Source organism: Dipodomys merriami, unplaced genomic scaffold, assembly GCF_024711535.1.
Source record: "Dipodomys merriami isolate MVZ:Mamm:240054 unplaced genomic scaffold, mDipMer1.0.p SCAF_6, whole genome shotgun sequence".
In the NCBI taxonomy this organism is placed as follows: Eukaryota; Metazoa; Chordata; class Mammalia; order Rodentia; family Heteromyidae; genus Dipodomys; species Dipodomys merriami.
Genome location: NW_027206179.1, coordinates 35,037,705 through 35,054,008, shown reverse-complemented (window position 1 = coordinate 35,054,008; position 16,304 = coordinate 35,037,705). Strand labels below are relative to the sequence as shown.

General features: G+C 35.3%; 1 protein-coding gene across 14 annotated transcripts in view; it reads right to left on the bottom strand.

Moving 5' to 3' along the window:
- The window catches only part of Mycbp2 (MYC binding protein 2), a 242,592-nt gene that overhangs the window by 97,999 nt on the left and 128,289 nt on the right, over positions 1-16,304 (bottom strand). For all 14 annotated transcript variants that reach the window (XM_070002776.1, XM_070002777.1, XM_070002783.1 and 11 more), the window contains 7 exons: positions 15,986-16,211; positions 13,561-13,679; positions 12,600-12,687; positions 9,896-9,945; positions 6,563-6,735; positions 5,250-5,394; positions 1,800-2,015 (listed from right to left, as the gene is read on the bottom strand). In XM_070002776.1, coding sequence (XP_069858877.1) covers positions 1,800-2,015; positions 5,250-5,394; positions 6,563-6,735; positions 9,896-9,945; positions 12,600-12,687; positions 13,561-13,679; positions 15,986-16,211 — 1,017 coding nt within the window. The remainder of the gene's footprint in view (positions 1-1,799; positions 2,016-5,249; positions 5,395-6,562; positions 6,736-9,895; positions 9,946-12,599; positions 12,688-13,560; positions 13,680-15,985; positions 16,212-16,304) is intronic.

Sequence of the window (16,304 nt, the reverse complement as noted above, 5' to 3'; positions counted from 1 at the left end):
GCCATCACCTAGGAGAAGCATGCTGGAAATTCATAAATGCAATATATATCGGTAACACATAAAATCTGTATCAATAAAAAAGAGAAAGCACACCAAGAAAAGTAAAAAAATATAAAAAACCAATAAATACAGAAATGATTTAAGTAACCTGGCAATCAGGAAAATGTAAACTAGACAACAATATAATCATATTGCTGACATCCAGTTGATGAGAAATACCCAGCCCTTTCCTACACAGCTAAGGTACTATATATAGTCTTTCATCCATTAATAAACAATATCTCATTTTTCCCATCTTCTACAGTACTTGACTCATTAATGAGTGACAAGAAGTGTCTCCTGATATAAGAAAATCTCCCTGCCTGAAATGTAAATATGCCTTTACTACATCCTTTCTCTCAAATTATCTCAGCAGTACCCAAACCTATAAGTCTCTGTTTATTAGACCCATACCTCAGTGCCTTCACTCAGTTACATTTCCTGTCATTCTTTTTTTTTTCACAACCAAACATACTGACACTTGTTTTTGTCTCTAGCTTTATTATTTATTTCCCATTTATTCATTCATCAACCCACTATATTCCTAAAACTTCTGTTAGATGATAAATGCTGCTAAGTCTTCTTCAAAACTTAATTTCTGCAGCAGAACATTTGTAATTCTAAAATTTCTCTTGACTTTTAATGCATGTGAGGATAAGGCAACTGGGGACAAAGTGAGTAGATTGAAAGCTGGAGTCAGACTCTTTCATTTATGTGATCTTGAGCATACCTTATGAATTTTCCTGACAGAGTGTGAACTGGAATTTCCCTCTTCATTCACCATGGAAGATAGTATCTCTTAGTTGAGTTCCTAATTATCAATGATCCAATTATCAATGACTCCCAAATCCTTTTCTTTAAGTTGAACTGTAATTACTTATGGTCTGTTCATTTAACTTCCTTTCATGTATCTTCATAGAGAATATCTGAAACCCACTGTATCCAAAACTGAGTCTATTTCCCTTTTTAGCCCAAACCTGCCTCTTCTTCCTACTATTCAAGCTCTATCTCTAAACTTTATTTTTTAAATTTTTTTTATTGTGAACATACCTTACAGAGAGGTTACTATTACATGGGCAAGGTAATGAGTACATTTCTTATCAAGTATTATTGCCTCTTCCTCTGTTTTAAACTTTATCTTTTTTTCCTCCCCTTCCCCCACACCCCCAAGCTCCATTAGCTACCCAGGTCTGCTGATTTAGTAGCCTAAGTATCTCTTAAACTATTCTGACAACACATTAAAGGAAGCCTTCAATGGATTATTACTGCTTTTTGAAAATGTTAAAATTTCTAACTTCAGCTTCATTATTCCTGAAGGTAAGTAAAAGAGATAGACAAAATATTTTAAAAAATCTGTCCAAATGCTTTTAAGAGCTATAAAGCCTGAAGAACTAGGAACCCCAAAGAGATGCATTGGCATTTGGGAGAACCTAAAAGTTGATGAGGTAAACTCTGAACCATTCTAGAGCTACATTCTTGTAGCAGCAGTAAACTGACAGTAGATAAGTACATGAAATCCAGATTTAAACCACCTCCATCTCTAACTTTATTAAATTGGTCTACAACTGGTGATTACCCTAGACATATCTTCCAGAAACCAAAGAAAATCATCTCAAGAAAAATAACATCCTCTAAAAAATATGCTGCAAGTTTACTATCAGCAGCACTTTTTATTTGTAATTTTGTCGGCCTGACTCACTGAAGTGTTTGCTAAATAAATGAATAGTAAATTTTTTTTCTAGTAAATAACAGTAAATTACCTTCATCATTGTAATGGCAATATATCGAGCCTCCTTCACTATCATTGGTTCATATGAAACATCCAGTTTGGGTGAGGCCAGCCCACCAAAAGTCATGTCAGTATTAGCAGATGTGGCTGTTACTGCAGGGCTGCCAGGAATCCTTTGAGGTTTTTTCGTTTGCTCTTGTTGTAAAGATGTTTTCTTCTGAGAAACAGGCACGGCTTTCACCTCCACCTGACCGCATCACAAAAGCTAAATGTTATTATTACGTAATGAGCTTTGATATACTGAAAAAAAAGCAACTTAGAATTCAAGTTCACGTTTATTTACAAATTATGTTAGCGTTGGTCTATCTTGGTCATTCCCTGCAAAGGCTGTCATTTTTTGACTATAAGATGACTATAAACATCGTGGAAGGCAAGGACCCACTACTTTAGGATAAATTATCATATTTCAACACACAAAAAATTCACCATTAATAAAGTTCAGGAAAGGTTAATAGAATGAATCTATACAGAATTCTTGCAAGAACAATTGATTTTTACCACATAATTCAAATATACTTTCCCATAATCTCAGACTATAAAAAAAATCATTAATCAATTCCAACAGTACTATTCTACAGATATGCCTTAAAACTTGACACACAGAAAAAATATTCTTAGCCAAATGATGTTTCTTTATTTTAGCAAGAGAAGAAACATTAGATAGCTCTGTCACAGACTTAAGACTTTGATTTAAACTATAAAATTTTCAATTTAATTTCTTCAACCATAAAACAGAACTAGTTTTTTTTAAACTCCAAGACCAGAATTCGAACTTAGTACCTGATACTTTGGCTCATTGGCTAGGGTTCTACCAAATGAGCCACACTTCCTACCCAAGAACTATTTTTTATCTACTTACTGTACTACCTAAATACAAACATACTGTTAAAGAAATATTCTTAAATGCAAGCTGTCCTTTGAAAAATGCTATTCAGTAATACTTTCAAGGGCATTTGGTAAGACTGCTTAGAGGCAGGTTATATGCTTAGTATGCCTGAGTAAAAGAAAAAAAGAAATACTTTCCAGGAATTACAATAAATATTTCATTCTACATGTTGTTTGTTTGTTTATGCACTGGCAAAAAAAAATTCACTTGAAGCCAGCACTGATGTCTGATACATATAATCCTAGCTACTCAGGAGGCTGAGATCCAAGGATCACAGTTCCAAAGCCCATTGAGGCAAGAAAGCCTATAAGACTTTCATTTCTAATTAATAACCAAAAAGCCAAAAGTATAGTAGTGGCTCAAGTGGTAGGCCCGACTTCAAGCCCCACAACACACACACACACACACACACACACACACACACACACACACACACACACACACACACACACACACACACACACACACACACACACACACACACACACACACACACACTTGACCCCATAAACAATCAACCAACAAAACGCCCCACTTAATCTAACCTCATACATAATCACAGGTTTATATAAATTTGGATATCATATTACTAGCTCTTCATTAAATTGTGTTATTCTTATGGATGCTAACTGTGAGGTTGGTAAGAAGAGGCAATTGAAACAATAGGATTTTGGAGAAGTAGAAAGGTAGGAGTGGGCATGTGTCTCAGTGGTACTTGCCTACCATGCATGAAGCCCTGAGTTAGATTCCTCAGTACCACATAAACAGAAAAAGGTGGAAGTGGTATTGAGGCTTAACTGGTAGAATGCTAGCCTTGAGCAAAAGAAGCTCAGGCACAGTGCTCAGGCCCTGAGTTTGAGCCCTGGGATTGGCAAAAACAAACAAACAAAAAAAAGTAGAAAAGGTAGCATAAATGAAATAGGTGATTAGTTTCGTCTTGTTTATGGTATTTGGGGTAAATCGCAGGACCTTGTGCATGCTAGACAAGTGCCCTGCCAGTAAGTTATATCCCTAGCCCTGTTTATCTATAATCATTCTATGAAATTGATACTTCATTGGCAGTCCTTGTCTACATAATATCTAGTACAGCCAACAATTATGTTCCATTGAAAAACCACATCTTCAGTTGGGGTTATGAGATCACTATTTCACCGAGAATGCTAAACACAAAACAAATCCAAAAGCCTAAGACAACTCAAAACAACCAGTCTTATAATTTGAAAATAGTGATTTTATAGTATAGTACAATTTTTTATCTCATAAAAATTTACCATAAGTTATAAACACTAAGGCTAGTTTTGGTAAGATACACCTATAATCCTAGCTATTCATATACTGTCTATAAGGCTGAAAGTAACTTAATTTGATTTGTAATTAATACAGTGATGCAATATTAACTAACTTAAGAATCAACATACTTATACAATTCTTTTCCTAAGTACTACTTAAGAGTTTTCTAGATACAGTTTCTAAATTACAGATGAATGTAAGGATGGATTTTGAGCCCAGTGAATAGTTAGTTTAGGGGCTGGGAAGGTGGCTCAGTGGTAGAGCACTTGCCTTGCATGCAAAAAGAAAAAAGCCGGAAATGGCGCTGTGGCTCAAGTGGTAGAGCGCTAGCCTTGAGCTGAAGAGCTGAGGAACAGCGCCCAGGACCAGAGTTCAGGCCCCACGACCGGACCCCCCAAAAAAAATTGGTTTAAATGCAATGGACACAGCTTAGAAGAAGCAAATATGTAGAAGAGAGGAAAAGAAAAAAGAGATAAAAAAGACAACAAAGAAATATCCATCATGTGGCTAAAAAAGAACTCAACTTGACCAAAAGATAAAACAAAGTCTGACTTCAAAAAGAAATATACAAAAAACAAAACAATCTAGCCATCAAAACAGAGCAACTAAAATACAACTAAAGTAATACCGTAAGTATAACATGAACATTAAAACTAAATGAAATGTTATGCTAATCCCCCAAATAGTATTACAGGCTGGTGTGTTGGTGTCTCAGACCTATAATCCTAGTTACTCATGCTGAGATCTAAGGATCAAGGATCAAAGCAAGCCTAAGTCCAGGAAAGTACATGAATTTCTTATCTCCAATTAATCACCAAAAAAAGCTGGAAATGGGGATGTTGCTCAAGTTGGTAGAGTACTTAGAGCAAAAAGCCCAGGACCTGATTTCAAGTCTAAGGTCAAGCATGTGTATGCGTGCATGCACATGCACACATACACGCACGCACACACAATTGTTCTCTCATTTATTCATTTATACTGTATATTGAGGGTTTTTCTTTTATGTTCCTAACACTCTTCATATAGTCAACTTTCTTAAAATTTCTTTGAAGTACCCTAACACCTAATATGTAGCTTGGAAAACTGAAAAGTAATATAAAAAAATCATTTACACAATTTTTTAGAGTTCTCCATTACAGAAACAAAGAATTGAACAGATGGAACCTGAGCACTTGCCAAACCTAAACTTACCAGTTACAGAAGTCAGACAACAGACATGTCTAAATTTCTTTCAGACAGAATTACCTTCATATTAGGAACATGTACCACATCTCCATACTGGTCTTTTGTTTGTACAGTTATGGTAGTAGGCCAACCACAACGAATATCATCCTTATTTAGGATCAAGGATGTTTTCTGAGGATCAGCATAGGAATCTGGTTGAAGCCACCTAAAAGTATTGAAAAGAAACAAACAATATTCGTCACTATCACTGATAATTAACATGAAATTGGGCCAAATAAAAAAAGCTTGTACTGTCAAAATGCTAAAACACTATCTTCATTTCACATTCAGTGATAATCACATTTGTAGCTCTTGGAAATCTTAACAATAGTTCATTAAAAAAAAAAGAACAACAGGTCAACACACACACTATTTCTGATATTTAAATTATATAGACAATTTAAAATCAGAAAATCTGACATTTTAACCATGGCTAATTTAATATACCTAAACGAAGAAAAGAATTTAGGTTATGTGTAATTTGAAGCCCTGAATACATTCTCACTGTTTGAGAGCAGTGTGATTTGTGTACTGTTTTTTGGTGGGGAGGGATTTTGAACTCAGGGCCTCATACTTGCTATACAGGAGTTTGACTACTTGAGTCATGTCCTCACCTCTTTTTTGCTTTAATTAATTTTCAGGTAGGGTCTTGTGTTTTTGTCTTGGGACTGCCTCACACAGTGATTCTCTTATCTAGGACTTCTTCATAATTGGGACCATATCCAGGCTCCACAACTCCCAACTTATTGAAAGAGAAGTCTTTCCCATATTTGTCTCTAAAAGCAATTCTCTCAATCTCCTCCTCTGGAGTAGATGAAATTACAGATTTGAGTCATGGTACTCAGCTTTAATATCCCTTAACACACAATTCATACCTTCCCTTCCATGTAAAATTTGTCAATTTCCTATTGTTTACAATATCCACTCCTGAGTTCATTCCATGATGAGATGAGTCTAAGTAATTCTATCATGCATTATATAGAAACAATTATAAACATAGCAGTGAAGCTAAAAGATCTGCTATCATATTCTGGCCACCCTTTGGGTTTTAAAAGCTAAAGACTATACAGTAATAAAAAAAAACCAGAAAGAGTTATTTTTATTAGTAAAATGATATAAGCAAGACTATTTTTTCATGTTCATCCTACAAAAAGAGCAAATGGTAACAAAATAATCAATTATTATCAGATATCTCAAGATATTATTTTATACTTTACAAAGTACAAAAGCACACAAATCAGACTGTTTTATAAGCATTTTGACACTTAATGATCCCCTTTTCATTTCTCTTCAGAATGAAGCCTTAAAGAAAGTAACCATAGTATTTAAAGTACCTTGCAAGCCTTCCACCACTTGATCCTGGAACACAAGCAATAAAGTCATCCAGAAAGGACTGCTCATTGCTTTGGATTTGAAGTGGTAAGTTTCCTTCAAGTGCCTCTAAAATAGTTGGTGAATGAGAAAGCGCTAAACCCTTTCCAAGAATACCAGAATGGGTTTTGCACACCTGTTGGGTTAAAAAAAATCTATTTTACTTTTATTTTTCATTAATTATTTCATTAACTTTTTTCTTTTTTGAGATAAGCTCTTGCTAAGTAGCCCATAGTAGTGTTTAACTTTTTATTCTCTTGCCTCAACCTCTTTAGTGGTAAGATGATGGATCTGCATCATTATTCCTGACATATACACATTTTTTGAGGGGAGGAGGGGTCCAGTCATGGGATTTGAGCTCTAGACCTGGGTGCTGTCCCTCAGCTCTTCAGCTCAAGGCTAGAGCTCTACCACATAAGCTACAGCGCTACTTCCAGTTTTCTAGTGGTTACTTGGAGATAAGAGTCTTACAGACTTTCCTGCCTGGGCTGGCTTTGAACCACGATCCTCAGATTTCAGCCTTCTGAGTAGCTAGGATTACAGGTTTGAGCCACCAGTGCCCAACTAGAAACTTTTTGAGAATAAATTTCATTAAATATTTTTCATAAAAGAATTAGCTTTCCAGGACTACCATATTTATATAATAGTAAGCTTTACATTCTACAAAATATACCACTTCAAAACTGTGACTTGAGAGTCAGAGAAACTTGAGTTCAAATTCTGACTCTAGGCAAGTTTATCTATTTATTGTTAGTTAACAAATTACCCTTGAATCTAAAAATGTGTCAATTATTGAACAAATAGTCTCTTTTATATGATAATTATAACATTTAAATTTAAGAACATACATAAGAACTTGCTTGAGAAAGAGAAGGTATTTGGTTCATATTATATCATAATTGCATGCCAAAAAGATGGGAAATTTGGGACAGCTTTGTTGTTCTTAATTAGTAGCATAATATGTCTTTTTTAAGCTTCAATAACAGTTACATAGCATAATAATCTTTCAATGGCTCTTATAAAACTTGGATTTTTGTCTGACATATAATATTAAATGTTTGTCATTTTTGTATCCTGAATTGTAAACATCTGAGCTTTTTCTCTTTTAAACACAAAACTGACTTTTTAAAATTGTGAAGCCTCCTAACATTGCCAAGAATACACGGCTAAGCAAGAGCAGTCAAAATCACAGCTATTGTCACTTAACTGTCAAAGGTCAGATTCCAATGCAGGTGCTTACTATTACTAGCTGTTTGATCCTGACTGAAGTCATGTAAGGTTTTTGGGCTTCAGTTTTCCACAATGGAGATAACATTCTCCACTTAACAGGTTTGCTGTAAGAACTAAGTAAGCTATAAATACACAAAATGTTTAGAAATGGTGTTGGATAAATTAAATGAAATGTGCTTTGATCCACTTAGGAAATAAAATATAAAGTATGAATCTGAACCTGAACACAATTTTCCTTTATTTTTCAATTAAGCTACTTTTTAAATAAGTCACAAAGCTTCTCTAAACTTCAGTTATAAAATGCAAAAAAAATAGTGACTTCAGAGTATAATTACACTGTCAACTAGAAAATGCTAAATAGATGTTTTGTAAATTACATATACTTAGCTCAAAACTTTATAGTGCATGGCAAATTTTTTTTTAAAAGAACATAGTGAGCCCTCCTTCATCCTAAAAATATAACTTTTGTATTTTTTAACTATAACAGTGCTCTTTTTAATGATTTGGCTGATATTAAATAGTAATGCTTTTTAAAAGTTTTTTATTAATCTAATAAAAATCAACCCAACTTTGGACTTTGTGTGTGCATGTGTGCTGGTCTTGAGGTTTGCTCTGGGGCTGAGTGATATCTGAATTTTGTGCTCAAAACTAGTGCTCTACCATTTGTGCCACAGCTCCACTTCCGTGTGTGTGTGTGTGTGTGTGTGTGTGTGTGTGTGTGTGTGTGTGTGTGTGTGTGTGTGTGTGTGTGTGTGTGTGTGTGTGTGTGTGTGTGTGTGTGTGTGTGTGTGTGTGTGTTTAATTGGTGCCACAGCTCCACTTCCGTGTGTGTGTGTGTGTGTGTGTGTGTTTGTGTGTGTGTGTGTTTAATTGGAGATAAGAATCTCATGACTTTCCTGCCCACACTGGCTTTGAACCATGATGCTAAGATCTGTGTCCTGTGTAGATAGGTGCCCAGCTAGAAAAATACTTTTGGACAATCTTCCATACTCATGTAACCTTACAGTCTGAATGCCATGGGTTCAAATGAACATCAGATTCCCAACCTATCTTCTTCCTTCATGCTATTTCATTATGCAAAATTCACCCATCCTTGATAGCTTCAGTATGTAGTACGTATTGACATTATAAACAAATGATTATTTCTGGCCTACACTAAGAAGAAAGCATTATAACCTGAAAAAATACTGCTTAAATAGTTTGATTGTTCCATCCATTAGTGACAACTAGATAAAATCAGACCACTGAAGTTAAGAGAGTGGCATACCAGTCTCTTAGTAAATTTGAGTACCAAAGGATTTCAGATTAATATAGACAGAAAAATAGGATTTCAACTATCCATATGTTTCCCTTAAGGACAAATGGGTACTTCAATATTTATAAAAGCAAAAAGTATAGCAATGACAAACTGATGATTCTCATCTGCATATCACTGACTAGTTCTATCTTTTACAATGATACATAGGTCTACCACCATCTGACCAGTGCTTCTAACAGGCAACAGTACCTTTGTCACTTTTTGTTATTTATCAAAATGAGTAACACATCAATACAACTTGAGTTCCTTTGTGAAAAGCCTTATTTCTTTTTCTAGGTAGTAAAACTATTTCAAGATAAAATGCTCTTCTTTCTCCTTAGGACTTTTCTTTTTTTCTTTTTTTGTTGTGGGGCCTTAACTCTGGGCCTGGGTGCTGTCCCTCAGCTCTTCAGCTCAAGGCTAGCACTCTACCACTTGAGTCACAGTGCCACTTCAGGCTTTTTCTGCTTATGTGGTACTGAGAAATCGAACCCAGGGCCTCATGCATGCAAGGCAAGCACTCTACCACTGAGCCACCTTCCCACCCAGGACTTTTAACTGGAGTCAATACCCACCATGCTATAGTAAAAGACCACATGGTTTTTTCTCCTCAAGAGGAGCAGTTATAACTTATGTATGTCTGAAATGATCAAAGAATGAAATAAAGTACTTAAAGGAACAAACAATAAGTATTTTAAAGAGACTGATTTTGTGAAAATGGGTCTAAATTAATGCACAAAATTTATCTTAAGAGTGTTTGGGACAATACCTGCAAAGCAGCTTCTTCAAGAATTTCAAGATCTTCTTCCAATTCATTACCTGTTGCACGAATAAAGAAAGTTTTACTAAAATATACTAATAGTTGACCTTTCTGATCTTTTGTATTCATTACATCTTTTAACAAGTCTGCCACAATAGATTGAAAAGATTTAACATTCTGGACAAATCCCAGGGGTTTACACTTGAAAATGTAAGGTATTTTTAGTGTGAATATCAAGCCAATATTTAGGATGCATCCTAGGGTGATATGAAAAAAGATATGCATACATAAGTAGATATATGTTTGTATAGATGTTTAGTTCTTGAACAATGTATATTTACTTTTGGGTCAAAAAGTAAATTATTAGTTTATTCACTGATTATGCTGAATCTGGACCTTTTTATTTCATTGACTCAAAAAGAGCTACACATTTTAATAAAGCAATGATGGGTTACAGAAAAAGATAAGTTAGTGACAGTATCCTCTAATCATTTTTTCTTTTTCTTTCTTTTTTGTCAGTTGTGGGGCTTGATCTCTGGGCCTGCATGCTGTCCCTCAGCTCTTTAGCTCAAGGCAAGTGGTTTACTACTTGAGCCACAGCACCACTTCTGGTTTTCTGGTGGTTCATTGGAGATAAGAATCTCATGGACTTTCCTGTCTGGGCTGGCTTTGACCCATGATCCTCAGATCTCTACTTCCTGAGTAACTAGGATTACAGGCATAAGCCACCGGCACTAGGCCTAATCATTTATTCTTTTACTTATTATAATAAAATTCAAGGAGAAATATTCAAATTGTACTGAAGTTTGAAATAAGTAATTCTACTTCTTTAGAAGTTTAGCAATTCTTTAAGTGATATCCAGTGTGAACAGTTTCATATGTGTTACTGTTCTACAAGTAAATCCCAATTGCATGTGTGTCAATACACACATGGACACATACATACACACACTTGCAAATATATAACAAAATAAATATGAAAATGGGACCTTTTCTGCAATCTGCTTTTCTCAATATAATTTGGGCATCTTTTGTTGTCAGGTCACCCAGATCTGCCTTCTTCACCTGCTGCACAGATGTCCACTGTACAGATGAGTAACACTTACTTAACTAGGTTTCAACTGACAAATATTTTGATTTTTTCTAGGTTTTACAATCATAGGCACTACTATATTACTGTGTGTGTATATATATACTACTATTACCACTATATTAATGTATATGTGTATATATACATATATGTAAACAAACACATACATGTACATATACATTTACATATCTTGAAGTTGCTGGGGATAGAACCCAAGGCTTGAGTATAATAGGCAAAACTCTACCACGTGGCTTCATCCCTAGCCCCAGATATATTTTTTGATCATCTGTCAAATATATACAATTAAGCTGCCATGTGCTAAAATACATACATGGAAATTTTTAACAGCTATTGACAAAGTTCCTGTAAAAAGGATGCCATCAATTTTCCCAATATTCAGAGACTATGTGAAGTCTTATTTCTCCTAAGTTTACCAATGAATCAATGGATTGAGGGAACTGAGAAGATTGAAAGGGATTAATTGTGAAGACAAAAAGGTGGATTTTAAAAAAATTAAAAGGTAGAAAAAAAAAAGATTAGAAGAAATAAAGTCTTGAGCATAATGATAGTGTCCAAAAAGGAAATATATCTGATGGTTAATTTTGACTGTCCCCTTTAAAACAAACCTTTGGGGTGTTTGTGAGGGCATTTCCAGAAGGCTTAAATAAACAGAGAAGTCCTGCCCTGAATGTGTGTGGCAGCATCCCTAAAGCTGGGTCCAGACTGAAGAAAAGTAGGAAAAGAAGAAAAGGGGCAGGAGGGGGGGTGGGAATTCTGCTACAGGATTTCTCTCTGCTTCCTAGCTGGCATGATGTGAGCTGTGCTGCTCCTTCATACCTTCCCAACTATGATGCACTGAAATGAATGCCATCATGAAATACATCTTTCATCCTCACATAGTTATTTCAAATTTTTTGTCACATTGATAAAAATAAAAACCCTAACTAACATAGTATAGATGGACATTTGGACTGATAATAATTATTTTTCACCTAGTTTTCATTGACAGTTCACCTTAACAATCCTAGTGACAACCTCTTCTTCCAGTTCTGCTTATTTTTAATATTTGAGTAGGCTCAGTTTTTTTGTTGGTATGTTTTTGTAGTTGTTGTTGTTGTTTTGTGCCAGAATTGGGCTTGAACTCAGGGTCTGTATGCTATCCCTTAGTTTTCTCCTCAAGGCTGGAGCTCAACCTGAACCACAGTTCTACTTATGGCTTTTTTTGGTGAGTAACTGGAGATAACAGTCTCAGACTTTCCTTCCCAAGCTGCCTTCAAACTGCAACCCTAAGATCTCAGGCTCCTGACTAGCTAGAATTAGAGGACTGGGAACCGGCTTAGGCTACCTCTAATTTGAGATTAGCCTGGTTAACCAAGATTAACCCATGGCCTGACACATAGCATTTGTACATTTAAGGAGGGCATTCATATGTGTGGGTAAATAAGATTGCAAGATACCCTTCTGTCTCCATTTAAACAGAGTTGAATCACACATACTAAGCAGTTTACTGTTCATGAGTATATGAAGTTATAGAAATCATTTTACCAATTTTCAGATGTTCTATAACAAACTCTGAATAATTTTTTAATTGTTAACAAATATGTAGTTTTTAATCAGACTTACCAATAGGAAGTGCTAGATCCTTTTTCATCAAAGCTGCTGCACACACCCCACCAAGATTTGCCAATTCTTTTTCCAACTGAATGACTCCCTAGAATATTGAATAAAATTTAGTGTTTACAAAAAATGTTTTGAAGATAACATGGAATGCAAAAAATGTTACTCAAACTCATTCATTACCTTTGAAACTGAAAAGAATATGTCTGAACTACTGGTTAAACTGTCAGTGGAAGAGATTTAATGTGCCTCATTCCAGTTTTAAGGTTTGAGATTACAGCTTCATTATATAGTGTTTTTTGATTACTTAAAAGGAAATCAGTTAACTTTGACTTTGGTGTCGGTGTATGATTTAAAATATTTAGAATATTTTGAAAGTGGAGGTATGGCTCATGTGTTAGAGTAAAAAAGCCACACTAGAGCATAAAGCTTTGAGTTCAAATCCTAGTACTGGTGTTAAAAAAAAATCTAAATGGGCACCTCATACTTTAATACTAGCTACTCAGGAGCCTGAGATCTAAGGATCAAAGTTGGAATCCAGTCCTGAGACTCCAACTGATTACCAAAAATGTTGAAAGATGAACTGTGGCACAAATGTTAGAGTGCTGGCTTAGGGCAGAAAGGCTCAGGGACAGTACCAAGGCACTGAGTACAAAACCCAGGACATTTCCCCCCAAAAAACATAGTAGAATATTTAGAAAAAATATTAATTACACTTTTAAATATACTCTTCAATATTGCAACATGTTGCATAAATTCTATTTTTTTACAAATTCTATTTTCTTAACATATTAAAAGTAACAAAAGACTACTGTACACAATAAAACTATACATTATTTTAAATTAGCTAGCCATAACTTAAAATAAATTTCAGTCCTGCTTAAAATGGATAACAATGCAATTTAAATCAACAGATTCTTAGAAATAGAATCTTCTTTAACAAAATAAAAAGATAATTTGCTTTTACCTCATCAGGTCCAGGGCTAAATTCATATCCAATTGCAAAACACTTGAAACCATAGAAGGAAGCTTTGTCATCTTTCACATAATCTGAAGCAGTTTCCAATGAAAAAAGGGCCTCGTTTCCTTACCAAAATAAAAAAAAAGGCATAATTTGAATCCAAGTCTATAAAAAACATAATTTAAAATTCCCTATCTTTTATCCATCTCAAGATAAGTAGCTGTATCAGTTAGATTCTGAAGAGGTTTTTTGAGGGAGAGAGATTTCCTCATCCATTTGAGTAAACTGCTAAAAGCAACACTAACAACAGAACCACCAGGGGTACATGATTGTTCATTGACATCTCTAACCTTTAACTTATGTGGGCATTTCTTTGGCCAGCTATCAAATGGAAGACTGGATAGACAGATAAACATGTTTCTAGGATGAATTAGACTAGTCATTTCTATTTAGTTAGGCAATCCTCTACTCTGGTATTTTACTCTAGCTTTTGCTGAATTCTTCATACTCAAAGACAATTCAGAGTTGAAAGAAGAAGTTTGTGAAATGACTTTAAAAGATCACAAGTCAATTATGGCTTATTTGTTAAAAAATACTATTGATTACACATCACTTTTTAAATGTAAAACATTAGAAATTACAATTAATTAAAAGTTTTAAAAATCAGTAAAAAGAAGTGAGTACACAGCCATTCAGCCTGGTGTCACATGCCTACCATCCCAGCTACTCAGTGAGCACAGACAGAATAACAACAGTTTGAAGTCTACCAGGGCAACGTTGCTGAGGCCCTACCAAAAAACAAAAACAACAAAACAACAACAACAAAAAATAACAAGCACGGTAGGATAAGTCTGTTGTACCAGCTACCTGAGAGGTAGAGGTAGGAAGATAGTAGTTTCAAGTTTTCCTGGGAAAAAGCACAAGACCCTATCTAAAAACACAAACAAAAGAAGGGCTGGGGCTTGCCTATCAAGTCTGGAGGCCCAAAGTCCACACTGAATCTCTAGTACTGAAGAAAAAATATGTGTATATCAATGGAATTCTATGCCTCCATCAGAAAGAATGACATTGCCCCATTTGTTAGGAAATGGAAAAACTTGGAAAAAATTATATTAAGTGAAGTAAGCCAGGCCCAAAGAAACATAGGTCCCATGGTTTCCCTTATTTGTAATATCTAGTATATGTATGAGTCAAGTGGAAAAGGTCAGATAATGTGATGTCAGGAAAATGAACCCTTAGATGTGTATTTTAATGTTTTTTTCTTTCATGCATGTGTTTCTAACACATTTATAAGATTATTTCTTTGTTGCTTTGTATGTCCCTCCCCCACAGTATAAGCCCTGCTTTCACTATATTTGATGTCAGTATAACTTGTGGAGATGGGGAAAAACGAGTTGTTTAAGGATACAGGTGGACCTGTTGCAACAATGAGAAGTACAAGTTGTCATGTCCAAAACGAGCTTTACAATGTCGGTGCGGGGGGGGGGGGGGGGGGGAAGGGGGGGAGGAATAGGATTGGGATGGGGGGGAGGGGGGAGGCTGGGAAGGGATGTGAAGGGTAAACAAAGGAGGAGGCTGCAATGCTTGGTAAGAAATGTATGCATTATCCTGCCCATGTAATTGTAACTCCTCTGTACAGTATGTTCACAAATAAAATTAAATTAAATTTAAAAAATACGTGTATATGTCTTTCTCTCTTTCTCTCACACACATACTCACCCACACACATACATGCACCCCTCAGAAAAGGGTTCACAAATTCTTTTCAAAGGAATGACTTGAGATCTTTAGGTAAATTCTGAAATTTTAGTACTTATCAAGAGAAAAAAGATCTAAACCATTTTGTTACTTATTCTTTGACACCATCTACAAAACTGGCCATTCCTCAGCATTAATACATGATCCACCCGCCCCCCCCCAAAAAAAAAAAACCTCTAAAACAATCTCTTCTCCAAAATTCATACCATGCTATGCATCTCGCCTAGGGCCACCTTTGCTAATCCTTAACTAAACAAACCAAGGCACATAATAAATCTTTAATAATTTCCTTTAAAAGTAAACATTTTCAATAATGCATCCTTACTAAATGCACATAAATACATATATTTTCCCCAATAAAATGAACATATGTACATATATTCTCCCCCAATAAAACAGAAAAGAAGCTGGGTATTAGTGGCTCACACCTGAAATTCTAGCTGCTCAGGAGGCTGAGATCTGAGGACTATGGTTCAAAGGCATCCCAGGGAAAGAAAATCCTTGAGAATCTGATCTCCAATTAGCCACTAGAAAACTTGAAGTAATGCTGTGGCTCAAAGTGATAGAACACAAGCCTTGAACAAAAGAGCTCAGGGACAGTGCCCAGGTCTTGAGTTCAAGCACCATAACCAAGAATACAAAAAAAATAAAAAACCAGAAGAAAAACACTTACCTGGCAACACTAAAACCATAGTAGGCCATCCAGAGGAGCCTGAAAATTTCTTCAATTCTATCCATGAATTAAGATTTTCATGGACAGATGTCAATTTTGGTCCATATCCAGCATTCTGAAAAATTCTGACTGGAATCAACAAACGGAGGACATCTTCTGACTGTGCAGTACCACACTGAGGATCAAATTCAATTGTCATCCATCTGACACATTCTGGGAATGTCACCTGGCAATAGGCAAGTGGACATGAATGTACACACAGTCACACATCTACATATGTGCTTATTTTTATTAAAAGACTTATTTATTTTTATTAAAA